At 41.5% G+C, this 22,295-nt stretch overlaps 1 protein-coding gene across 3 annotated transcripts in view; it reads left to right on the top strand.

Moving 5' to 3' along the window:
* Nucleotides 1–1,759: 1,759 nt before the first annotated feature.
* COL9A1 (collagen type IX alpha 1 chain) overlaps nucleotides 1,760–22,295 on the top strand; it is a 68,973-nt gene continuing 48,437 nt past the window's right edge. For 2 of the 3 annotated variants that reach the window (XM_067702864.1, XM_067702866.1), the window contains exons 1-10: nucleotides 1,760–1,890; nucleotides 9,196–9,273; nucleotides 9,991–10,011; nucleotides 11,464–11,538; nucleotides 11,799–11,834; nucleotides 11,970–12,032; nucleotides 18,058–18,111; nucleotides 18,376–18,411; nucleotides 21,058–21,081; nucleotides 21,444–21,497. In XM_067702864.1, coding sequence (XP_067558965.1) covers nucleotides 9,211–9,273; nucleotides 9,991–10,011; nucleotides 11,464–11,538; nucleotides 11,799–11,834; nucleotides 11,970–12,032; nucleotides 18,058–18,111; nucleotides 18,376–18,411; nucleotides 21,058–21,081; nucleotides 21,444–21,497 — 426 coding nt within the window. In that variant the 5' untranslated portion in view covers nucleotides 1,760–1,890; nucleotides 9,196–9,210. Of the gene's footprint in view, nucleotides 1,891–9,195; nucleotides 9,274–9,584; nucleotides 9,929–9,990; nucleotides 10,012–11,463; nucleotides 11,539–11,798; nucleotides 11,835–11,969; nucleotides 12,033–18,057; nucleotides 18,112–18,375; nucleotides 18,412–21,057; nucleotides 21,082–21,443; nucleotides 21,498–22,295 lie in introns of those variants that run through there. The other variant, XM_067702865.1, reaches the window with a different exon arrangement.

Here is a 22,295-nt window from a genome sequence, read left to right on the forward strand (position 1 = left end):
CATCCATGTCTCTACAAATGACTCAATTTTGTTCCTCTTTATGGCTGAGTAATATTCCATTGTATATATGTACCACATCTTCTTTATCCGTTCATCTGTCGATGGGCATTTAGGTTGCTTCCACGTCCTGGCTATTGTAAACAGTGCTGCAATGAACATTGGGGTGCATGTGTCTTTTTGAATTATGGTTTTCTCTGGGTATGTGCCAAGTAGTGGGATTCCTGGGTCATACAGTAATTCTATTTGTAGTTTTTTAAGGAACCTCCATACTGTTCTCCACAGTGGCTGTATCAATTTACATTCCCACCAACAGTGCACGAGGAAAACCCTTTATCTTTTTACCTATGCATATTCTGAATAAACCAAGGCAGAACATGATTAATCAGACAGATATAATGCTTTTAAAAATTATATTTCAACCGTGTTGCTCTATGTTATTTTTTTCAAATTCAGAGAAAATGTGAGAGCAAATATTATAGAAAGAACCAGCAAAACCCAGGATGGAGAAGCTATGTCTTTCTCTCTATCCCACAGAATTGTCATACTAACTTCCCAGTGTACAAAGAACGTTTCATGAATGATAACATGGGAAAGATAAATTATGAGGTTGTGATTAATATTATTTCTGGTATTTGAGAAATATTATAGGAAAGTTATGTTTTCAGTCATTTAAGAAATGCATTATCTACTGTGCAAAATATCTAAACTATTGTTTGCTTATTACGTTGCTTTTGACAAGTGCTTTTTACAAATACTCTTTCACTAGGAAGTATTAAATAAATATGAAAGAAATGGTAGTGTTATCTGTACATATCCATAGAAAATACTTTTTATAACACTTTGGTGTGATTTGATCAGGTTATTTTTGAACGTTGACTGTTAGTCTTTCAGAGATAAAACTTAGCTTGCTACATCCGCTGGATCTTGCACTAGGTGGCAATAAAACAAGAAGAGCACAGAAAATAGAGCTGCTATCACAGGAGGAGCCATGATAGGGGAAGGTGCTAAGGACAACCAGAGTGAAAACTAAACGACGGCCAAACTTGCTTTTAATGGAAAATAGAAAGTACAAAAACTTTTATTGGCTTCAGCTGTGCCCAGACTGTTGCAATGAAAAAAAAAATCATTGTTATTAGTATTTTATTTTTCCTAAAATGTATACAGACTAAGATCATAAAGAATCTTTGTGATGTAGACTGGGTGACTAGAAAGCAAGAGATTCATTCAACGGCATTTTCCCTTCTCTTCACGTTAATTCCTCTGTTGTTAGTTTCTTTGGTTACAACATGGTATCCATAGAATCATGGGCTTTCAGAGCTATAGGAAACTAAGTCTATGTAGTTCCAACCTCTCAGTCTATACATGAAGAAATGAAAACCCAGACAGGGGAAGGGGCTTGCCCTGAGTTGTAATCAAACAAGAAGGCAAATACTAACAATACTTTCTTCATTATATTTCTTATCCATTTCTATGTATTCATTTATTAACACTCAGTAACTATTTACTAAACATCTGCTAAGTTATAGACAGAAATTAAAGCTGCAATGGTGCTTACATTCTTTCTAGGGAGAGGTGATGAACACAGATGAGTAAATCAATAGGTTTATAGTATGACAGGTGGTCATAACTGCTGTAGAGAAAAAAGAAGACAATTGGAGTGCCTAGAGAGAGAGCCTCCTTGAGAAAACAAAACAAAACAAAACATGAAGGAGTCGGGGGAATTAGCACGTATATACTATCTGGGGGAGGAGGATTCCACAAAGAGAGAGTGAGTCAAAGGGACTGTGTTAGTGTTGTCGGCTGTCTTTGAGGAAAGCATGGAGACCAGTGTAGCTGGGATGAGACGGAGAGAAGCAGGCTCTGAGGCTGGAGAGGGACCATGATGTGAAGGTGAGAGACACTGTCAGCACCCTGGCTTTCCTGTCATGTGTGAGATAGAAAGCTATCAGATAATTGGGCTAGATAAACAACATGTTTTCTTTTTAAAGCATCTCTTTGGCTGAGTTTTGACAGTACATTGGAGCGGGAGATAAGGACAGAGCATTTAGGAGCATCTTAAGAGGAGACCTTTTTTTTTTTTTGAAGTATAGTTGATTTGCAATATTGCATTAGCTTTAGGTGTACAGCGTAATGATGATTCAGTCTTTTTTCAGATTATATTCCATCATAGGTTATTGTAAGATATTGGGTATATTTCCCTGTGCTATACAGTAAATCCTTGTTGCTTATCTATTTTATGTATAGTAGTTTGTGTCTGTTAATCCCATACTCCTAATTTGTGCCTCCTTTCCTCCTTCTCCTCTTTGGTAATCATAAGTTTGTTTTCTATGTCTTTGAGTCTGTTTCTGTTTTGTATATAGCTTCATTTGTATTATTTTTTAGATTCCACATAAGAGTTATGTCATATAATATATATTTGTCTGTTTCTGTCTGGCTAACTTCAGTTAGTATGACAATCTCTAGGTCCATCCATGTTGCTGCAAATGGCAAAATTTCATTTTTTAAAAGACTGAGTGATATTGCATTGTATATATGTACCATATCTTCTTTGTCTAGTCATCTGTTGATGGACATTTAGGATGCTTCCATGTCTTGGCTATTGTAAATAGTGCTGCTAGGAACATTGAGGTGCATGTGTTTTTTCAAATTAGGGTTTTCATTTTTTTCTGGATATATACCCAGGAGTGGGATTCCTGGATCATATGGTAGGTTTTATTTTTTTTTAATTTTAATTTTTGTTTTTTAAAGGAACCTCCATACTGTTTTCCTTAGTGGCTGTATCAGTTTACATTCCCACCAACAGTGTAGGAGGGTTCCCTTTTCTCACACCCTCTCCAGCATATATTACTTGTAGACTTTTTGATGGTAGCCATTCTGACTAGTGTGAGGTGATAGCTCATTGTAGTTTTGATTTGCATTTCCTCTAATAATTAGTGACATTGAGCTTCTTTTCACGTGCTTATTGGCCATCTGTATGTCTTCTTTGGAAAAATGCCTATTTAGGTCTTCTGTCCATTTTTCAATTGCATTGTTTGTTTTTCCATACTGTATTGAGTTATATGAACTGTTTGTATATTTTGGATATCAATCCCTTGTCAGTTGCATTCTTTGACAATGTTCTTTCCCATTCTGTAGGTTGTCTTTTCATTTTGTTGATGGTTTCCTTTGCTGTGCAAAAGGTTTTAAGTTTGATTAGGTCCCATTTGTTTATTTTTGCTTTTATTTCTTTTGCCTTGGGAGAATGTTCTAAGAAAATACTGTTATGATTTATGTCAAAGAATGTTTTGCCTATGTCCTCTTCTAGGAGCTTCATGGTATCATGCCTTATATTTAGGTTTTTAAGCCATTCTGAGTCTATTTTTGTGTATGGTGTGAGGGTGTGTTCGAATTTCACTGATTTACATGTAGCTGTCCAGCTTCCCCAGCACCACTTGTTGAAGAGACTGTCTTTTCTCCACTGTATATTCTTGCCTTCCTTGTCATAGATTAATTGACCATTAATTGGTTTATTTCTGGGCTGTCTATTCTGTTCCATTGATCTATGTTCTGTTTTTGTGCTGATACTGTACCACACTGTTTTGATTACTGTAGCTTTGTAGTATAGTCTGAAGTCTGGAAGGGTTATATCTCCAACTTTGTTCTTTTTTCTCAAGACTGACTTGGCAATTCTGTGTCTTTTATGGTTCCATATAAATTTTAGGATTATTTGTTTTAGTGCTGTGAAAAATGTGATGGGTATTTTGATAGAGATTGCATTAAATATGTAGATTGCTTTGGGTATTATGGCCGTCTTAACAATATTAATTCTCCCAATCCAAGAGCATGGGATGTCTTTCCATTTCTTTGTATCATCTTCAATTTCCTTCATCAATGTTTTATAGTTTTCAGAGTGTAGATCTTTCACCTTCTTGGTTAAATTTATTCTTAGGTATTTTATTCTTTTAAAGCAATTTTAAAGAGGATTTTTTTTCTCTTTCTGATATCTCATTATTAGTGTAAAGAAACACAACAGATTTCTGTATATTAATCTTGTATCCTGCTACATTGCTGAATTCATTTATTAGTTCTAATAGTTTTGTGTAGAGACTTTATGGTTCTCTATACAGAGTATCATATCCTCTGCAAATAGTGGCAGTTTTACCTCTTCCCTTCCAAATTAGATATACTTTATTTCTTTTTCTTGTTTGATTGCTGTGGCTAGGACTTACAATACTATGTTGAATAAAAGTGGTGAGAGTGGACATCCTTGTCTTGCTCCTGATTTTAGAGGAAAGGCTTTCAGCTTTTCACTGTTGAGTATTATGTTGGCTGTGGTTTGTCATAAATGGCCTTTATTATGTTGAGATATGTTCCCTCTATACCCAGCTTGGTGAGCATTTTTATCATGAATGGATGCCAAATTTTGTCAAATGCTTTTTCTGCATCTGTTGAGATGATCGTGTGATTTTTATCCTTTGTTTTCTTAATGTAGTGTATCACATTGATTGATTTGTGTATGTTGAACCATCCTTGTGGCACTGGAATGACTCCAGCTTGATAATGGTGTCTGATTCTTTTTATGTATTATTGGATTTGGTTTGTTAATATTTTGTTGAGGATTTTTGCATCTATATTCATCTAAGATATTGGCCTGTAGTTTTTTTTTTTCCATAGTGTCTTTGTCTGGTTTTGGTATCAGGGTGATGGTGGCCTCATAGAATGAATTTGGGAGTGTTCCCTCCTCTTCAATTTTTGGGAATAGTTTGAGAAGGATAGGTATAAGTTCTTCTTTGTATGTTTGGTAGAATTCCCCAGTGAAGACATCTGGTCCTGGACTTTTGTTTGTAAGGATTTTTTTAAAAATTACAGATTCGATTTCACTTCTAGTGATCTGTTTGTTCAAATTATCTGTTTCTTCTTGACCCGGTCTTGTCAGTCTGTATGTTTCTGGAAACGTGTTCATTTATTCTAGGTTCAATTTGTTGGTGTTATTGTCACCTCCTCTCTTCAGAACTCTATCCTTCAACCTCCCCATCTCTGCTTATGAAAACCTTAAATGCCTTCAGGTCCCTCCTTATGTATTCCATGTTATATGATCCCCTTGTTGATGACCTTAGCCAGAAGTATATCTTTCTCATCTCAACTGCTGTCGTATTTATTTTCAAAAACATTTTTCAGCTTAGATACTGTCCTATACACTAAACATTTTTGTATCTTCCATACTATCTTTCTTGAAGCACATGAATGTGCTATACAAAGATATGCTGACTTAAAAAATGAGTAAATGACTAGTTGCCAGTCTGCTAACTCCAAGTCCACTGCTTTCCCCTTTCACCATTCTGCCTCTGCCTTTGGTGTGATTTGGATGAGTGTTGCCCACTCATATTTAACCACATTCTTGGCACTAAGTCTGGAACCGCATGGCCTAGTCTACACAAAGTTAGGGGAATTTCTGATTTTGTCACAGCTCAGAACCTCCAGCTCAGCAACCAGGAAGCTTCACCTAGAGGAGGTCCCTTATGACGGTAGAGAACAACATGTCATCATAAACTGAAAAGAAGGACGAGATCTGTGAATTCAAGTATCTCTTTAAATCTTTGTTGCTACTGACTAGACAAAAAGCTTAATGAATCACCTCTCCTATTAAAGAATTTATATTTGAAGGGCTAGTTTTTAGGCAATGTATATAAAATCTAATCATAATTCAGTTTGCAAAATATTAAGCCTTGTGCCATTCTCCTTAATATAGAGTCAAGTTCCATAGTTTGTCATTAAAATTCTCTCTCGGAGGAAAAGGTAGTTGTCTGCTATTAGTTTTTGTTTAGTTCTTCTGAATGGCTTAAGTACCTTATTAATATTTGTCAATAACCTAGCAAAGTAAGTAGAAATCTCTAGCCCTATTAAAAGAGTAGAGAGTTGGGGCCAAAATTCCTTGGTTTAATGTGTTGTCAGCTGGACCCTACTCTAGCTTAGGGGATAGAATTATACCTCAGAGTCCTATTGAAAACAATTGGATAATGATGAATCTAGGCAGATGTAAGACAACTTACACTCACACAACCCAGTTTGCCTTGAAACAATGCAGAGGTATTTTACGTTGAGAAATATGGATTGTCCTAGGGCCTTTCATGTTCTGCTTAACAGATTAAAAAAAACTTTTAACTTTTTATTTCTCTGCTTGTATTTTTTTTTTCGTGTCACATACTGTAAGCCCATTATGGGGAGGAGAATATCTGGTTCCCGTAGAATATTTCCTCAGTGCTTGGCTTATATTGGGACTTGAAAAATGTTTGCTGACGGACTAAATTAAAACATTAGTCACATATGTTTTGTTCATGGGTATTCAAAATGAAGAATGATTCCAGGTATGAAAATGAGAGATGTGTGGAAATCAGCATTTTAGATGTATAACGAGAGTGACTTTTACCAGGGAACTCTGCCAATCTTCCTTCAAAATAATTAGCATGGAAATTAGAATTCATATTGTATGCCCCCAAACGGTTGTTGTATAGATGATTATTAGTGCATAGGTGGTGTTTATGTGGAAGCACAGATGTGTTCAGAAACCTCTGATCTGGGTGACACTCTGTCACAACCCAGCCTGTATTCACAAGTGAATTCCATTCCATTCCCCCTTATCCTGCACCACAACTGCATCGTGCGTACTTACACAGGTGTACCTATTTATCCAGACAGAATTACATTTTTGAGAAAATAGCTTAATGAATTACTTTGCATTTGCAATAAGTAACTTTAATGAACTATCTAAACAAAGGATATAGGTTTCCTGGTTAGCCATATAATTAAAATTTCTCAAGGCGGTTAAGGTATGAATTATTTTTGAGAATCAAAGAATCACCCACATACAATGCATGCCTAGTTTGATACCAATTCACAAAGGACTTAGTGAATAACATTGTATGAGTGGTCTCTTTTATTTTGAGAGTCAGGGAAGGGGAGGCACCTTTTCTTATTCTGGTAAAACTTTTATCTGGTCACTGAGGAAAAAAAATCACATTTCCTATGTGATATTTTGTCATACACATGAATATGTAACTGCATATAGAAACGGCTGCCAGTTTTGGGAGGAACAGTAGAAAGTTTGCTTCTGGATCTGTTTCTATAACAAGCATGCAAGTAGGGTGAGTTTTGAGTTCTTATGAAAATTTATTTGTCGAGTTCTGAAGTTTTCTAGTACATGTAGGAAGTAAGTTTATGCAGTTTTAATTTCTAGGTCTGTCTTCTTTTCTATTCATCTTTAGTACAAATGTTCAATCACCACACGCATGGGTTACCTGCTTAGAAAATCATGATTCATTCTAGAGAGATGCTGCATTCTCCAAGGAGGCTGACCGGGATAGCAGAGAAAGTCCTTATTTTAGAGTCAGGAACATTGGGAATGTCAGCTCTGACGTTTACTAGCTGTGCGACCTGGCAAATGATTTAACCCCTCTGAGCCCCTTTACCCGTGTGTGACTGGCCTCCAAGAGCTGTTGGGGGCATGCCAGGTACTTAGTAGTCATTAAGGAAAAGGTTGTTCCATTCTTTCATCTTCCTTTTACAGTTTCCTCTGCAGGTTGGAACAGAACCAAGATAAAATCCCTCCCAAGCAAACAAGACTATTATGATGCAAAACAAAATGTTTGATTAAAGTGATTTCCTTAGCTGCAAGCTATTGTGTGGTTTGGAAAGCAGTTCTTTTGTAGGATGTCAATATGCAATTGTTAAATAATTCACACCAAGAACATGCAGATCAGCATAGATTTCATACAATTTGTAGATAACTTTCCACCCTAAAATATGTCTTGATTTAGCTGCTCACTTTCTTTTCATCTCACTGAATTCGTTTTTCCAGTGTCCACATTTTCTGGAGAAAAGGCATAGTATGGTTGAGGGAAACAAGAAAAATGGAGGAAGAGGAGAATTCCAGGGCCTGTGAGAAGGGGCACCAATGCAGGAATGTCAAAGCTTGATGTCTTATTTTCACCCCTTTATAAAATTTTGGTTAACTTTCCCTTCGTCTGTGGGGAGAAGGAAAGGACTTCATCTTTCATTCCTTCCAACTCTGACCTTCCATCCAGTAACTTCAACTCTGGTTGCTTCTGGAACAATGGGAAAAATGTGTCTAACTTGATTCTAGATCCAGTAGATGGAGTCATTTTGGCAGGAGGGATGGAGTGCAAATCACCATTGGATGAAAGAAAAGAGATTACCTTACATTAAGCTACTTTATATTTAGATGACATTATGTTTAGATTTGGGAACTGGACATGTGCAGAATGTCAGGAGAATCAACTGACCAAGAAACATGGATCCAAACAGAAATGCCTGACAAGGAACTTCCTCATTGAAGAGGGGCCAGAGTGGCACTTGGTGGCAGGCTTCCTGTGGGGTACATCTTTTTTTTTTTTTTTTTAACCTTCTCACCTGAGGCTTTCAGATTCAGACCTGGCCACTCTTCCTTTGTTCTGTTTCTCTCCTGTTCTTCTTTCTCCCTTAACACCTGCTAAAAGGTAAGAGGTTGTCAAGACACACCTGACTTTCAATTGTCTAGGAATTTTATATCTCTTCAACCAATGAATTAAACTGAAATATTTTTTATTACCTTGTTTTTTTCCTGAGTCCTAAATTTCTCTCATTCCCTCCACTTCCAGACCTTCCTATTTCCATTTTAAGCTGTGACACTCTGTGGCAAATGTCTAGCACGCATATTCTCCCAGGACCCAATTTTCCTTTCTCTACTTTATTCCTGGTGCCGCCTCTGTTTCTAATCTTTTCCCGTGTGAAGTGTCAGTGCATATGTCCTCTGGGATCCCATCCAGACTCTGACACTTATTGGCTGGTGCCTAGGACAGTTTCCTGTTCTCTCTGAGACTCATTTTAACAGAATCTACCTCTTGAACGTTGTGGTGAGGATAGAAATAGAAAGTCAGTGCCAGTGATGGGTTTCCTGCCCAGGGCTGTGCTGGAGCAGTGCAGAGCTAAAGTCATCTACATCCAATGATAGGAGAAAAGTGGGAAGGGTTTGCAGCCCGTTTCTATTGGAAAAAAAATGGTATTCAGGAACAAAAGTCCTGGTCCGCTGAGGTCAACCAGTTCAAGTTGGTGACCAGACACTTAACCATTGGACCACACTTACAAACTCATCTCCTTTTTAAGCGACCTGCTTCTGTGCTCCAAAAAAACCTGAACTGACTGGCTGCTGTCTTTCCCCAGTTTGAACTCCAGTGGATGCTGATTCATTGTGACCCACTGCGACCCAGGAGAGAAACTTGCCAGGAGCTGCCAACGAGGGTAACAGCGAGTCCCTGGACCACCTGCAAAGACCACTTCCACCCAGCGTAGCTCTCGCCACCTCCTCAAAATCCCCCCCTCCCCACTCTCTTTCTCTAAAGAATCCAGGCTTTGCAGCACAGACCAGATAGACAGTAAGGAAGCACCGGTCCCACCCACAGCTGGGCGGGTAGAAACCACCTTGGGGCGGGGGTGTCTGTTTCTACCTTGGGTGGCTTACGACCCTCCCTCCTCCCCTCGCAAACATCTCCGCAAGAACACTGCCGGTCGCAGCCCTCAGTGGCACGCAGGCCGTCGCCTTGGCTCCTAGGACAGCAGGATGCTTGCTGCCCTGGGGCGGGAGGGGCGCGTGCAGAACCGGCCTGAGCGGCCGCGGGGAAGGGGTTAAAAGGGACTGTTGTCATTCTATCCGTCCTCCCGGCCCCGCAAGCTCTCCTCCAATCCCCAGGACCCTCTCCGGGGCCACTCACAAACAGGAGGAATTTAGGCCTCTCTGTCTGGGGGCGCTCTTTGTGGGGACAAGCGCCACTGTGCGCGCGTGGAGGGCGGGCCCGGGGATTAGCGGCGCGCGGCGGGGATGGCCTGGTCGGCGCGGGACCGCGGGGCCCTCGGGCTGGGACTGCTGCTGTCGGGGCTCTGCCTGTGCGTGGCTCAAGTAAGTTGCGCGCGGGTTTAGGGGGACGCCTTCCCACTGTCTCCCCATCTTTTCTTCTCCAGCCCAGCGAGACCACCGACCTGGTAAGCCAGGGGGCGCAGCCGTCGGGGGAGCCTCAGGGAAGGTGCCGAGCACCCCGTGGGCTGCCGGGCCCCGCGCATCCTGCGGCGAGCACGGTGGGAGGCGGGGGCCCTAGGTGACCCCTACGGTCCCGGAAAGGGCGCCCCCTCGCCCACCGGGCCCCCATACTGCAGGCTCAGGCGGTGGAGGCCGGCGGAGGCTGGAGGCCGGGGTTTAATTTTCAGCCTGACTGCCCCTCCCCCCTTCCCCTGCCCCTTCCCCCTCCCCCCTTCCCTCCCCTCCCTCCTTCCCCTCCCTTCCCCTCCCCTCCCCTTTCCCCTTCCATCCCCTCCCCCTTTCCCTCCCCCTCTCCTCCCCTGTCCCCTCCCCCTCTCCTCCCCCGTCCCCTCCCCCTCCTGGCGCGGTCCAGGGCAGCCCAGCGTGAGTAGGCGGTGTTCCAGCAAACTTTGCATCCCGCCCACTGTGCCCGCTGGTCAGGGTGGACCCGCGGCCCGGACTCGCCTCGAAATTTCGGCAGCTTCCCGAAGGCTCGGCGTCTCCTCCCTCCGCCCAGGACAGGACCCCGCGGGGGCAGGGGAGCCAGCGCCGTTTGAGGTTTCACTTACAAAGACCCCATTGTAACCTGTCTGGTCCCCGGAGTTTAGAAAAACCAAGTTTCCTTTCATCAGAATGAAGCTTTTTTCTTTCTTTCTTTTTTTAAATTTAGAAGAGAGACAGAGAAAAAAAATCTCACATTCCCTAAGCAACGTGTGCAAACTATTTCAGAGGCCAGCCTTCCCTCTAACACCATCAAAGCTGAGCTGTTTGCAGCCGATAAAAGGGGTCACACCCTAGGGTCAGCCTGAAATTTGGGGTGTTTTTGAAGCGAGGTGCCCAGACCTCCTGCAAGAGAATCGCTGCAGGCGGATCTGAAAGAGGGCCAGGCGCTCGCTGGGTTTCACCGCTTTCCCCACCCGCCCCCATCCTCCCTTGTCTTTCCCTGAGAGGATTCCCCCAGCTTTCTCCTGAGCACAGGAAGGTCTACAGAATGACACTGTAGTTGATCTGGGCTGGAGCGCCTCCGCTCCTACCTGTTCCACTTTGGCCAAAACACTGACCCGCAATCACCGATTAAATCGAGGTATTCAGTGACCACCAGCTTCAAGATCGAATCCCTTGAGGAAGAGGTCCCCTCTTCCTCACAAGCCCCCTTCGGTTGAATGCTCTGTAGACGTGAGGACTCCACCCTGGGGGCCTGGACTGTGCTCTAACCTCACTGTCAGCCTCACTGAGAACCTTGAGGAGGGGAAGAAGTTCCCTTGGAAGTTCGATCCCCCCGTGTTATGTTGGGTTCAAACCCCGGCCTCTGCAGGGCAATGCCTTTACCGGGCCACGCGGGGGGCCTTCGGCCCTGGTGTCCAGTTTCGCGTCGTTGCCCCACGTACTCCACTAATCCATGTGCGCTCTCTTGTCAGAGGGGACCCCCGGGTGAGCAGGGTCCTCCGGGGCCGCCGGGCCCCCCTGGAGTCCCGGGCATCGATGGCATCGACGTAAGTGTCACCTTCCCCAGCGGCTCGGGTGGGTTCTTTGAGAGCGCACGGAGCCCCCCACCCAAAGGCGGGATGGGACGTGGGTGAGCCTGGAAGCCTGGGAATTTCGGAGGGAGGAGGTCACGTGTCCTGTGACCCCAGTTGGTCATGGACCAGCACCGTTTAGCCCGTCCCCGTCCCCGATTTGTGAGGGATTCTCCCGGAGGGGTCCCCAGCGCCCCCCTCTCACGGACTGCTCTCCCTTTCCTCCTGTCCTCCAGGGTGACCGAGGTCCGAAGGGTCCCCCGGGCCCCCCGGTAAGTGGATCAGCGCCTTGGCCCTCCACTTCCTTCCTTCCGACGTGGTCTGCAGCCACGTGCGTTAGAAGAGTCTCAACTCTGCCCCCTTTTCTCTCCTTTTTTCTCTCCCTGCCTCGCGACCTCCCTGCCCAGGGCCCCCCGGGAGAGCCGGGAAAGCCGGGAGCTCCGGGCAAACCTGGCACGCCGGGCGCAGACGTGAGTAGTGGGAACTGGGGGCGCGCAGCCGGGCCCAAGGCGTGTGTGTGTGCGTGTGTGTGTGTGTGTGTGTGTGTGTGCGCGTGTAGAGAGGCGCAGGCTGCAGGGATGGGGGTGACCGTGGTCCCAGCTGCAGCAGGGCTGTGGCCCTGAACTTGGCCTTGCGCGCGGGCTTGGCACGGACGTGGCCGTTTCTGCGCATGGGTCTTCGAGGGTGGAGGCTCCGCGCAGCTCCCTGGGGAGAGCACGCAGCGCTGGCATTTCCTGCTCTCAGAAAACATAGGTGGGTACCGGTTCCTGCCTCTAACCGTCCACTCCCCTGCTCAGCCGGTGCCGGGGAGGAGGGATCCGACTGGCCTCTGCAGGGGCTTCCCAGCAAGCCGTCTCTGCCCTTGCCTTCCGGCACCCCCTAAATGCATTTAGAAAAGGAACCTGCAGGGGAAGGTTCTTGGGGTTCTCCTAAATCCCAAGGAAAAGAGAAGAGAAAGATGCTCTTGAGGGGAGGGTCTGAAGTGAGTGGGGGTGGGTGGAAGCAGGGCTGGGGCAGGGAACTGGTCAGTACACGTGGAAGAGGAAATTCAAAACTAGTCTTCTCTCTTTCCACGGGTGTTTTCTTGGCTGACGTCACTGACAGAAATAAGCTGACTAGGGTTGCCTGAAGACCGGGAAGCAGCAGCCTCTCCCCAGCCTACCCCCCAGCACACCTGCCTCCCCCGCATAGGAGGGACGCTCAGATGCTGAGCCGTGTGATAAACCTAACACTAAGTAACATTTCTTCAGAGTAAAAGGACTTCAGGCCTCTCGGCTTCTCTGTCCGTACACTGGACTGATATTTATTGAGGTCTCACTGCAGGCCACTCCTTGACTTTGCCGCTGGATACGAAGTGAAGTAAGACCCAGCGCCTGCTCTCAGAGAACAGACAAGGCTGGGTCCCTCAAGTTATCCTTCAAGTTACCATCTCATGTGGTTTCCCCCAACTAAGGACTTTTCTAAATAAAAAAAAAAAGCACCCGAAAACCTATGATTATAGATTCCGAGAAGTTTTGACTGGAGTTTAAGACAGAGCCTTCATTTTGAGAAAAAGAAAAACCACACAGCTAGATGTTAGTGGTTATTAAGATGTGCTTTCTTTATCGAGATTAGCATAATGAAAATATTTGTCTATGCTATTCATCGCCTTAGGAGATATCGACTTTGTTTTATGCTTCAAAGGCCCTAGTTTGAACTTTCTAGGTATGCAAAGTGGCACTGCATGAGGTTCCCAGGGACCAATATTCGTATAATACAAACTGAAATGATATAACTTGTTGGCTATCAAGCTTTTCTTTGAAACTCCGTGAATTACTTATGACACATGATAACAAAAACGTCTGATAAATACAAGGCCACTAAGTAAACCAGTAGCCCAATACAGGTTGGATTTATTTCTGCATTCCTTTGAAACGTGGACCTTGCTTTATGTGAAAAGAAAATTGATGATTAAATGACTATCATTATTATTGATTGTTGTGGCGGTTGAAGCGTAAACCAATGGCCTGAAGTCTTGTCTCACTATTGAGTTGCCATAATTTCAGACAGAGGACTAGAATTATGGTGCTTTTGTAGCAGGTGCAACAAATTTTTCACCTGTAAAGAAGAATAAAGACAATGACTGGTTTTGCTTTATAAAGTAATTTCCACGCTTAAACAGAAACTTGGGATAAACAAATGAAAGGTCTTCAAAATCTTCAGAAGTACAATGTAAATAACACCTACAAATAGTTTTTTTTTTCTCCTTTGTCTATAGTTGCAGTACCACAGTGCAGATTTCCAAATCAGATTTCCAAAGTTAAAAAGTGTAAAATAGTAAGGTTTCTTATATCATAGAACTTTGACCCTGGAAGGTCCTCAGGGAGACACTGATGAGGGCATTGAATCAATCTTCTGGGATTGCAAAGGAAAGCAAGAGAAAAAGAGAAAGAGAAAGGAAGGAGAGATAAAGTAAGAAAGTCGTGTGTGCGCCAGTATTTTGGGCATTTTTAGAACTGAGCAAAAAATGAACCATACTAATTTGCATTTGAGTAGAACTTTTTTTTCAAATGCAGTCACAAACATTATTTCCTTTAACTTTACAACAAGCTGGAAAGTAGGTTTGGCTAATTTTATTCTTCACAGACCAGGACACTGAATAATTATGAGGACAAGTAGTTCCCCCAGGGGCCCAGAGTTATTCAGTGGCTAAGATGGTGAAAGAAACCAGATTTCTTGATTTTTCGAGTCACTTTCTTTCCAGATAGCTTTGCCTCATGCAGATATGAATGAGGTTCTTAAATAGATGAATATTTGGAGAAAAGAGGGAGAAAAAGAATGATAGTGAATTTTTGTTATCTGAATTACCAACCAAGAAATATGATATTAAAAATTCAATGGATAGTAAAAATATTTTAATTGATAGTTTATAATTACTTGTAAATATTGGTATAAATTTCATGTTCACCAAAGTTTGAAATGGAACCACATGCAGCTTACAAAATCCTGACCTGAAAAGTTTTTTTTATTCCACTCTTTGACACATTTGACATTTTAAACAGACCTTTTACCCTAAATTGAGAATAGACCTTGAGACTAATGAAATACCAGAAGCTGGATCAGAGTTTGCTGTTTGTCTCTGGGCTTGAGAACTAAGTAAGTGGGAAAGCGTAAGTTATCTTTCTTGGTAGGTGAACCTAAGTGTAGTGGTGGGATCTGAACCCTCCAACCTTGGTTCATGGCAAAGCGGTATTTTTGGTAATGTTAACAAATGGTTAATCGATGGTGTTTGGAAGGATCTGAAAGGAACGTGGCTTCAAGGTAATTAACCTGAATCAAGTGGATTCGTGACAGAAAAGGTAAACGAGTCATGGCAGCTAATCCTGTGGGATTATGTGTTGGGTCTCTTGAGCTGAGTGGTTGGAATGTGGGAAGGAAATTACTGTTGATGGCTGTTGTGCTCTGCCAGACAGAGGCAGGAAGTTTCAGAACACAGTTGGCTTTACTATCGTCCCGTATAGAACTTAATCTTCATAAGCATTCATATGAAAGCAGTTCTTTCTGCCGCTGCCAATATTTTCCTCTAGTCATTTCTTTGACAAATAAGAACGATTGCAAGTTGGAGTTGTATGCGTGCATCTGTAAATGTAAATTGTAGGAGACTTATGTACATCCATATAAAATCCCTCCTTTCCTGCTAAGACTTTAGTAAGTTGATTCTTTTCCCTTATAGACGTGTAAAATTAAAGACGTCAGAGCTTGGTTGTAAGCTCTGCTCCCAAAGGACAGCTGTGCTGTTATCATTCATAACTTATATTCTTATAGGCACTTTTGCTGTGGCATGCTTAGTGAGCTCTGTAAAGCAGTATTTTTTTTTGCATTCGTATAGCATCCGTCTCAGATACAGAGAAGAGGAATTAGAATGAAGTACAGGAATTATAGTTAAGCCATGCTACTTTTTACAGGCAAGAGGTTAGAACATCCTCTGAATGTATACAGCTATCATCCCTGATAGATGTTATATGATTAGGATAGTGAGTAATAAAGAAACTACTCTGAAAGGTCAGTGTAAGTGGAACTAGTCAGGCGGCAAAAAAAAAAACATGTGAGGGGGGCTGTGAAGCACAGTGCCCGTGGTTAATACCTAGAACTTTTTGCTTGTTTATTTGCAGAACCCCTTCTGAATGAGGTTTTAAGCTCCCAGAGGGCAGGAAACATCACTTCCTGTGAACTCTTCGTTAGCATCTAGTGTAGTCTGACCACACAATGATGATGATGATAAGAACAGCTAACATAACTCAGTGTCCGCTCTGCCTGGCACTGTTGTAAACACTCTGTGTGTAATATCCCAATGAATGTTCAAAATTACCATATGAGGTAGATATTAACATTATAGCTATTTTACAGATTAGGAAACTGAGGCTACATACAGTTGAGCAACTTGACCATGGTTGCACAGCAATTAAGTGCCAGAGTTGGGATTTGAACCGAAAGTAAAGATGATGTGGAAGGACAGGTGTGAAGTCCCTCCACCCAACACCCAAAGTAATTTATTCAGTAGTCGTGTACTGAGTGTGTGTTAGATGTTGGGACAATGTGCTAGGATTGTAATGGACACAGTCCCGTCCTCATGGAGCTTATGCTTTTCTACATGGCTATTTCATAAAAGAGTTCACTGGATCATCAGACACCAGAATATATTTTCATTCATTCGAAGAGCCTCCTAGTGTTTAGACATAGTTTATCATGTCTATGGAAGACAGTATAAATAAGAAGTGACTGGAAGCAGCCTCCAGGGTATCCAGCCGTTCTGCTTCCTTATTATGGAGCTGAAGTTCTACCATATACCGTAGCTACTGTCCTCCAACCTTGTCAGTTATTTCAATCACTGAGTGAAGATGGTTAGCTGGCTGTGCGTGTGGGAATTGACCAGGATTGGTCTTGGAGGGTATATGCATAGAGTGGACATCAGACGTCCCATTCGTCAGACATGCCCTGAGGTTTATACAACCCATGTGCCATATGTGTTACCAGAGTGCCCCTGCAGGAATGGTTTGTTTGCTGAAATACAAAAGCCAACGTTCCGTTACCATAGGTGCTCAGCAACTAAGATGCTGGGACCTGTTCCCAAGTTACAGCGTTACAGTTATACTGGGGAGATTGAAAATCTCAGCCTGTCAAAAACTCTTCCGTGTGTGTTTGATAACTTTATTCTTTGCTAAATTTCCAGTAATTAACATTTTCAACTCATTCTTTTCTGCTTCCTTTGATTCGCTCTTTGGAGTTATGAGGGAAAATAATTGATGTAGAGAAATGTAAAAGTGGTGATCAGTGAAATAGTTTTCTATATAAGCTACGTGAATGCATCTTACTGATATTTATGCAGACAGATTAAATATGGGACAGATTAAATATGGATTTTGGTGATTATTTTTAAGTAGGGCTTTCATATTTTCAAGGAATCCATCCCTCAATTAATATCATTTTAGCCTTTTTCAAAATCTTGATAATGTATAGGTTTTATAAGGTATTTATATTGTATATGCATGCATATATGTATATGTACATATATGTATGTATACATCTATAGATACACATATACATATTTGTCTTTAGCAAGGTGTTCCCTTCAAGATTACATTATAAATGACAACATCTAAAAGTAAAGAAAAAATTACAAAGATAAAAATGCATCCTTACCTGATGTGGAAATTTGGATGTACACGTGGTGTTATCATGCTTTGATATCTATTAAGTCAATTACTGTGAAACACAGTTATAACCATCGTATGTAAAGCTAAAGCGGCTATTAAAGCATCACTTCCAAACATTGTCATTTTCCCTATTAATTTTCAGTAACTGACTTAAGTTCTACATACTGAGTGGCACATATGAAAATGTATACTTAATAATAGCCATTTTACTAAGGGAGATAACCTAGAAACATACATGCTCTCAAGTGATTCAAATTTAGAAGTTAATGTATTCCGTAAGCAGTCATCATTGCTAAGATGACTAGAGACCTTTAGACGGCTCTAAGGCAATAATGCGATGGATTAGTTTTAATTACTATTGAAGGAACATTTTAACTCTCAAGACGTGATTCAAAAGCTACAGAGACATACAGTGTTTTTGTTTTATAAACGAAGTCAAAGAGGTACATAAATATGGCTAAATGGCAGAGACAAGATCTGTCGTCGTATCAGACTTACCTATTAGAACACTGTAACTATTAGTTTGCATTTTTCAAAGCAGAGACAAAAGTACTAAATTATTGAACCCTGTGAGAAACAATGCATTTAGCAGGAAGTTAGGAATAGGATAGAATTTATATCAACAGAAAGTAACTAACAGGCAGATCTTAAACATTAGCTTTCAGAAAGAATATGCAAAGGTATTTCTTTACAAATATTTAGGCAACCATCCTGTATATAATTAACAAATTAAGCAAAATTATCCACTTAGTGGTTTGCCTAAGGATGCTGTATTAGTTCTAACATCATCTTGCTTTATTAGGGATTAACGGGACCTAATGGATCTCCTGGCTCTGTTGGACCGAGAGGACAGAAAGTAAGTTAGCCACCTGGTATTAATTGCTGGTATTAATTAAGTGTGGAAGCATAATTTCATTGTGGTGTTTCCATATCAACTAACAGATTAGTTGTGAAGTAGCTGAAATACACTTGTTCAACTAAAATCGTGTTTCAGTTGAATTAAATTACATCCGAAACACCAAGATGGAGTGTTGTAATGATCTCAATATTTACCCAGTTTGCATACTTACATATTCATTCTGCTAAAAGCTAAGTACAATGGAGCTATTTTTATTTTTAGGGAGAACCTGGCGTGCCGGGACCTCGTGGATTTCCAGTAAGTAAATGTAAAGTGACGTGGTTGATAATCTCCTATCTTTAGGTAAAACTCTGCCACTGTGAAATTTTTCAATGTAGTTTTCTACATAATACACATCACAAAGGAGTTTATGACTTATCTGCTGTGATAAGCATTCTGACTATGAGTAGAGAAATTTTAGAGCAATTTGAATGTATGGTGTAAAACACATACATCTGTTTGCAGGTAGCGTTTCCCAATAGACATCCCCCTCTCGGTCCCACTGATGGAAAATGTTTCTTGCATAACAACAGCAAATCTAAGTATTCAGTGTTTAGACCTGGGCATCACACCACTTTCTTCACAACTGGTTTTATCTCTAATGAAATATTGGCTGTCAGATATGTCAGATATTATCACCCACCTGGTTCCCTGGCAAGTCTTTTTCCACATTGCACAATCTGGCAGACTTGTGTTATTTCAGTCTACAAGAGAACTGGGTTCTCAGGCTGCTATCTTTTTTTCTATTCTGCTCTTCATTCCTCTTTTGTTCTTGTCATGAATCTGTATTTTTCCTCCTTGTTTTCTATTCTCACTGTTTTCTTTGCCTTATTTCAGTGTCTGTCAGCTTTTCCATTATAAGTCTATCTGCAGAAGTGAATATCTTGCTGGCCTTTCTCCCATATTTTCAGCTCAGAGCTCAACATCTTATAGAGATGCCTTTTTTTTTAGATTTAGTGAAATTTATCAAACCTCTAGGTCTCTGATAATGAAATAACTTATTGATTACTTTGGTATTGCCAAACAGAACATTTATTCCCCAAATTGATCCACATATTAAAATGTTCAAATAGAAGTAATTTTTCAAAGAATCGCTTAAAAAAAGTCCCACTTATCATTAAAACATACTGCTCATGTGAAATTCATACTTGTTGTGGCTGCCTAAATAATTAGAAATAATAGAGAACGGACTTGAGGATATGGGGAGGGGGAAGGGTGAGCTGTGACAAAGCGAGAGAGAGGCATGGACATATATACACTACCAAACGTAAGGTAGGTGGCTAGTGGGAAGCAGCCGCATAGCACAGGGAGATCAGCTCCGTGCTTTGTGACCGCCTGGAGGGGTGGGATAGGGAGGGTGGGAGGGAGGGAGATGCAAGAGGGAAGAGATATGGGAACATATGTATATGTATAACTGATTCGCTTTGTTATAAAGCAGAAACTAACACACCATTGTAAAGCAATTATACCCCAATAAAGATGTTAAAAAATAATATCATTATCAGAGGATGTGCACTGATTCCACTGGGTGCTTCATATAAGGATATTTTAGAAAAGGAGGTCTGGAAGTATAAGCTATCAGGAATATGGTATCAGAGACAGTTATGAATACAAGGGATTCAAGCCAACAGAGGAGAGGAAACCCAAGGCCGGGAGACTGACCCCGGAAAGCATAGAGAGAATAGGGGCTCTAGGTAGCAGATGCTCAGTTTTATTAAGTTCAACAAGCGTAGAACTAGAGCTTCTTATGTACTAGGCCCTGTGCTTGGAATCCAGGCTGCGAGGCTGCGGAAGGCGTGGTTTCAACCCTTGATTACACGCAGTTCGGTGTTGCTCAAGAGATAGAAAATGTAAAGGAGTGTGAGATGGGGTGACCAGCTCTAAAATAAAATTCAGCATACTAAATTAGGATCCATTGGAGGTTATTTCATGAGTGACACCGTTTCATTTTCAGTATCTAATGGATTTGGTGTCTGCATATAGCCCTACCTGTCGAAGGGTGTGTTTCTAAACCCTTTTCTTCTCCCCCGCCCCTCTGTGCTAAAGGGAGAGAACTTTAGGAAGTTCTCTCCTAAACTAGGGAGAGGAAGTTTGGGGAACTTCCAAATATCACATTAGAAACTTTAAAGCAGTATTGTATTGCTTTTAATGTAGGTTTCTTATAAAACATGACAAGTGATATCACTTATATGCAGAATTTAAAACATGATACAAGTGAACTCATTTACAAAACAGAAATAGGCCCACAGACATAGAAAACAAACTTATGGTTACTAAAGGGGGAAGAGGGGGAGGGATAAATTAGGAGTTTGGGATTAGTGTATACAAACTACTACATACAAAATAGAAAATCAACAAGGACCTACTGCATAGCACAGGGAGCTATATTCATCATCTTGTAATAACCTACAATGGAAAAGAATGTGAAAAAGTCTGGTTGTGCCTCTTTGTGAGTAACGGTATCTTGGTTTTCTTTAAAAAAAAGTTTGGAAAAAATATTACTGGTTAGCTTAGACGTCAAAAGAATATTTGAGGAGCTGAAGCAAATTTCTTCCTTTAGAAGTAGAGCCGTGTTTGCTTTTCCTTACCCAGTCCTTTCTGTAGAATGAACATCTTATGTTTATTTAGTGATAAACTTTATTTATTTTTTTAAATTAATTAATTAATTTATTTATTTTGGCTGCTTTGGGTCTTAGTTGCGGCACATGGGCTCTTCGTTGCGGCAGTCAGGCTTCTCTAGTTGTGGCATGCGGGCTCTCTAATTGTGGCGCGTGGGCTTAGTTGCCCTGTGGCATGCGGGATCTTAGTGCCCTATTGTTTATTTTTGAACTGAGTTATTTCTGTGTCTGTATTTACACTAAGTATGGGTGACGTACCGTAACAACTTTTATTTTAATCTTTTAGGGCCGTGGTATTCCTGGACCTCCTGTAAGTATTATCTCTTGGTTTGTTTTACATAGTCTACAAAAATGGCCCGTTTCTCAGATCCCGACCCTACTCTCCAGCTAACACTGTACCCAGTGGCGTTTATAGTGTCCTACCTGAATGATCTTACGGGACTACTATGACAGCACCCCTATTCTGCTAAAAGTATTTTATTAATTTAAGGAATTTCTGTTAATTTAATTAATTTCTATATAAGCAATTAAAATTTGGTCCAAATTTCTCGTTGGAAACCAAATCTAGCTCAGATACGTAATTCTAAGTCAGCTTATCGTACTTGATATCGCTTGTCATAGATTGTAAAAACATTCGTAAATCACCGTGTCCCTTTAATTTGTTGACTGCAGGGTCCTCCTGGGGGAGCAGGCCTCCCCGGAGAGCTTGGCCGTGTTGGACCAATTGTGAGTACACGCACACACAGCGCATTGACAGACATTTGCTGATTTAACCGAAGATGTTACTAGGGAAGGCTCATCGCCCTAGCTGTATGCTTCCCCCTGCAAATCCAAGAAACGGCAGATGAATTTCATTCCAGTTTATAATATTGATGAAGACCAGGGTGATAATACCCCCTCATTTTTGTAGAGTGATTTAAATTTTTTCCCTGAAGTTTTCAGCTAAACTTTTCTTCCCAACTTCTAGAATTAGTGATCAAGTGGAGAAGTGTCACCTTCGCTTTACAGACTCTCAGCCAGGATTGGGGTCCAGTGTCTCTTTTATTAGTCTCTCTGCAGGAAATGAAGTGAATAGTCTAAAATTACTACCATGTACACGTATGTTAGGATCATGAAATCATAATCGAACTGACAGAACTTCACTTTAGTCAGTAAAGAGCTGAACTTCATGGAAGAAATTGCTGGTAACGTGTTTGATGTTCATATTCAATAAATATTCAAAAAACGTTGAATCATTGACGTTCTCTGAACGATAGGTAATAGTAAATCCACGGAGAGGCTGTAGGTGCTACTGTTTGACAAATTTATTTAGTGAATGATGAATGAATATGAAATGATTGTAAAATTGATTGTCAGATGCCTTTGACTTCTTATGATAGAACATTAGGAAGGAAAAGATGCGCCAGGAGTCAACTCTGGATAATAAGTCTAACTGGGCTCCATTTTCATCTGAATGGCTTATTTGAATTCAGCCATCTTGACCTTCCGTCCCAATGGCAAGAGCGTGCAGTGACAGACCGAGGG

The sequence above is a fragment of the Pseudorca crassidens genome, chromosome 13, assembly GCF_039906515.1.
Source record: "Pseudorca crassidens isolate mPseCra1 chromosome 13, mPseCra1.hap1, whole genome shotgun sequence".
In the NCBI taxonomy this organism is placed as follows: Eukaryota; Metazoa; Chordata; class Mammalia; order Artiodactyla; family Delphinidae; genus Pseudorca; species Pseudorca crassidens.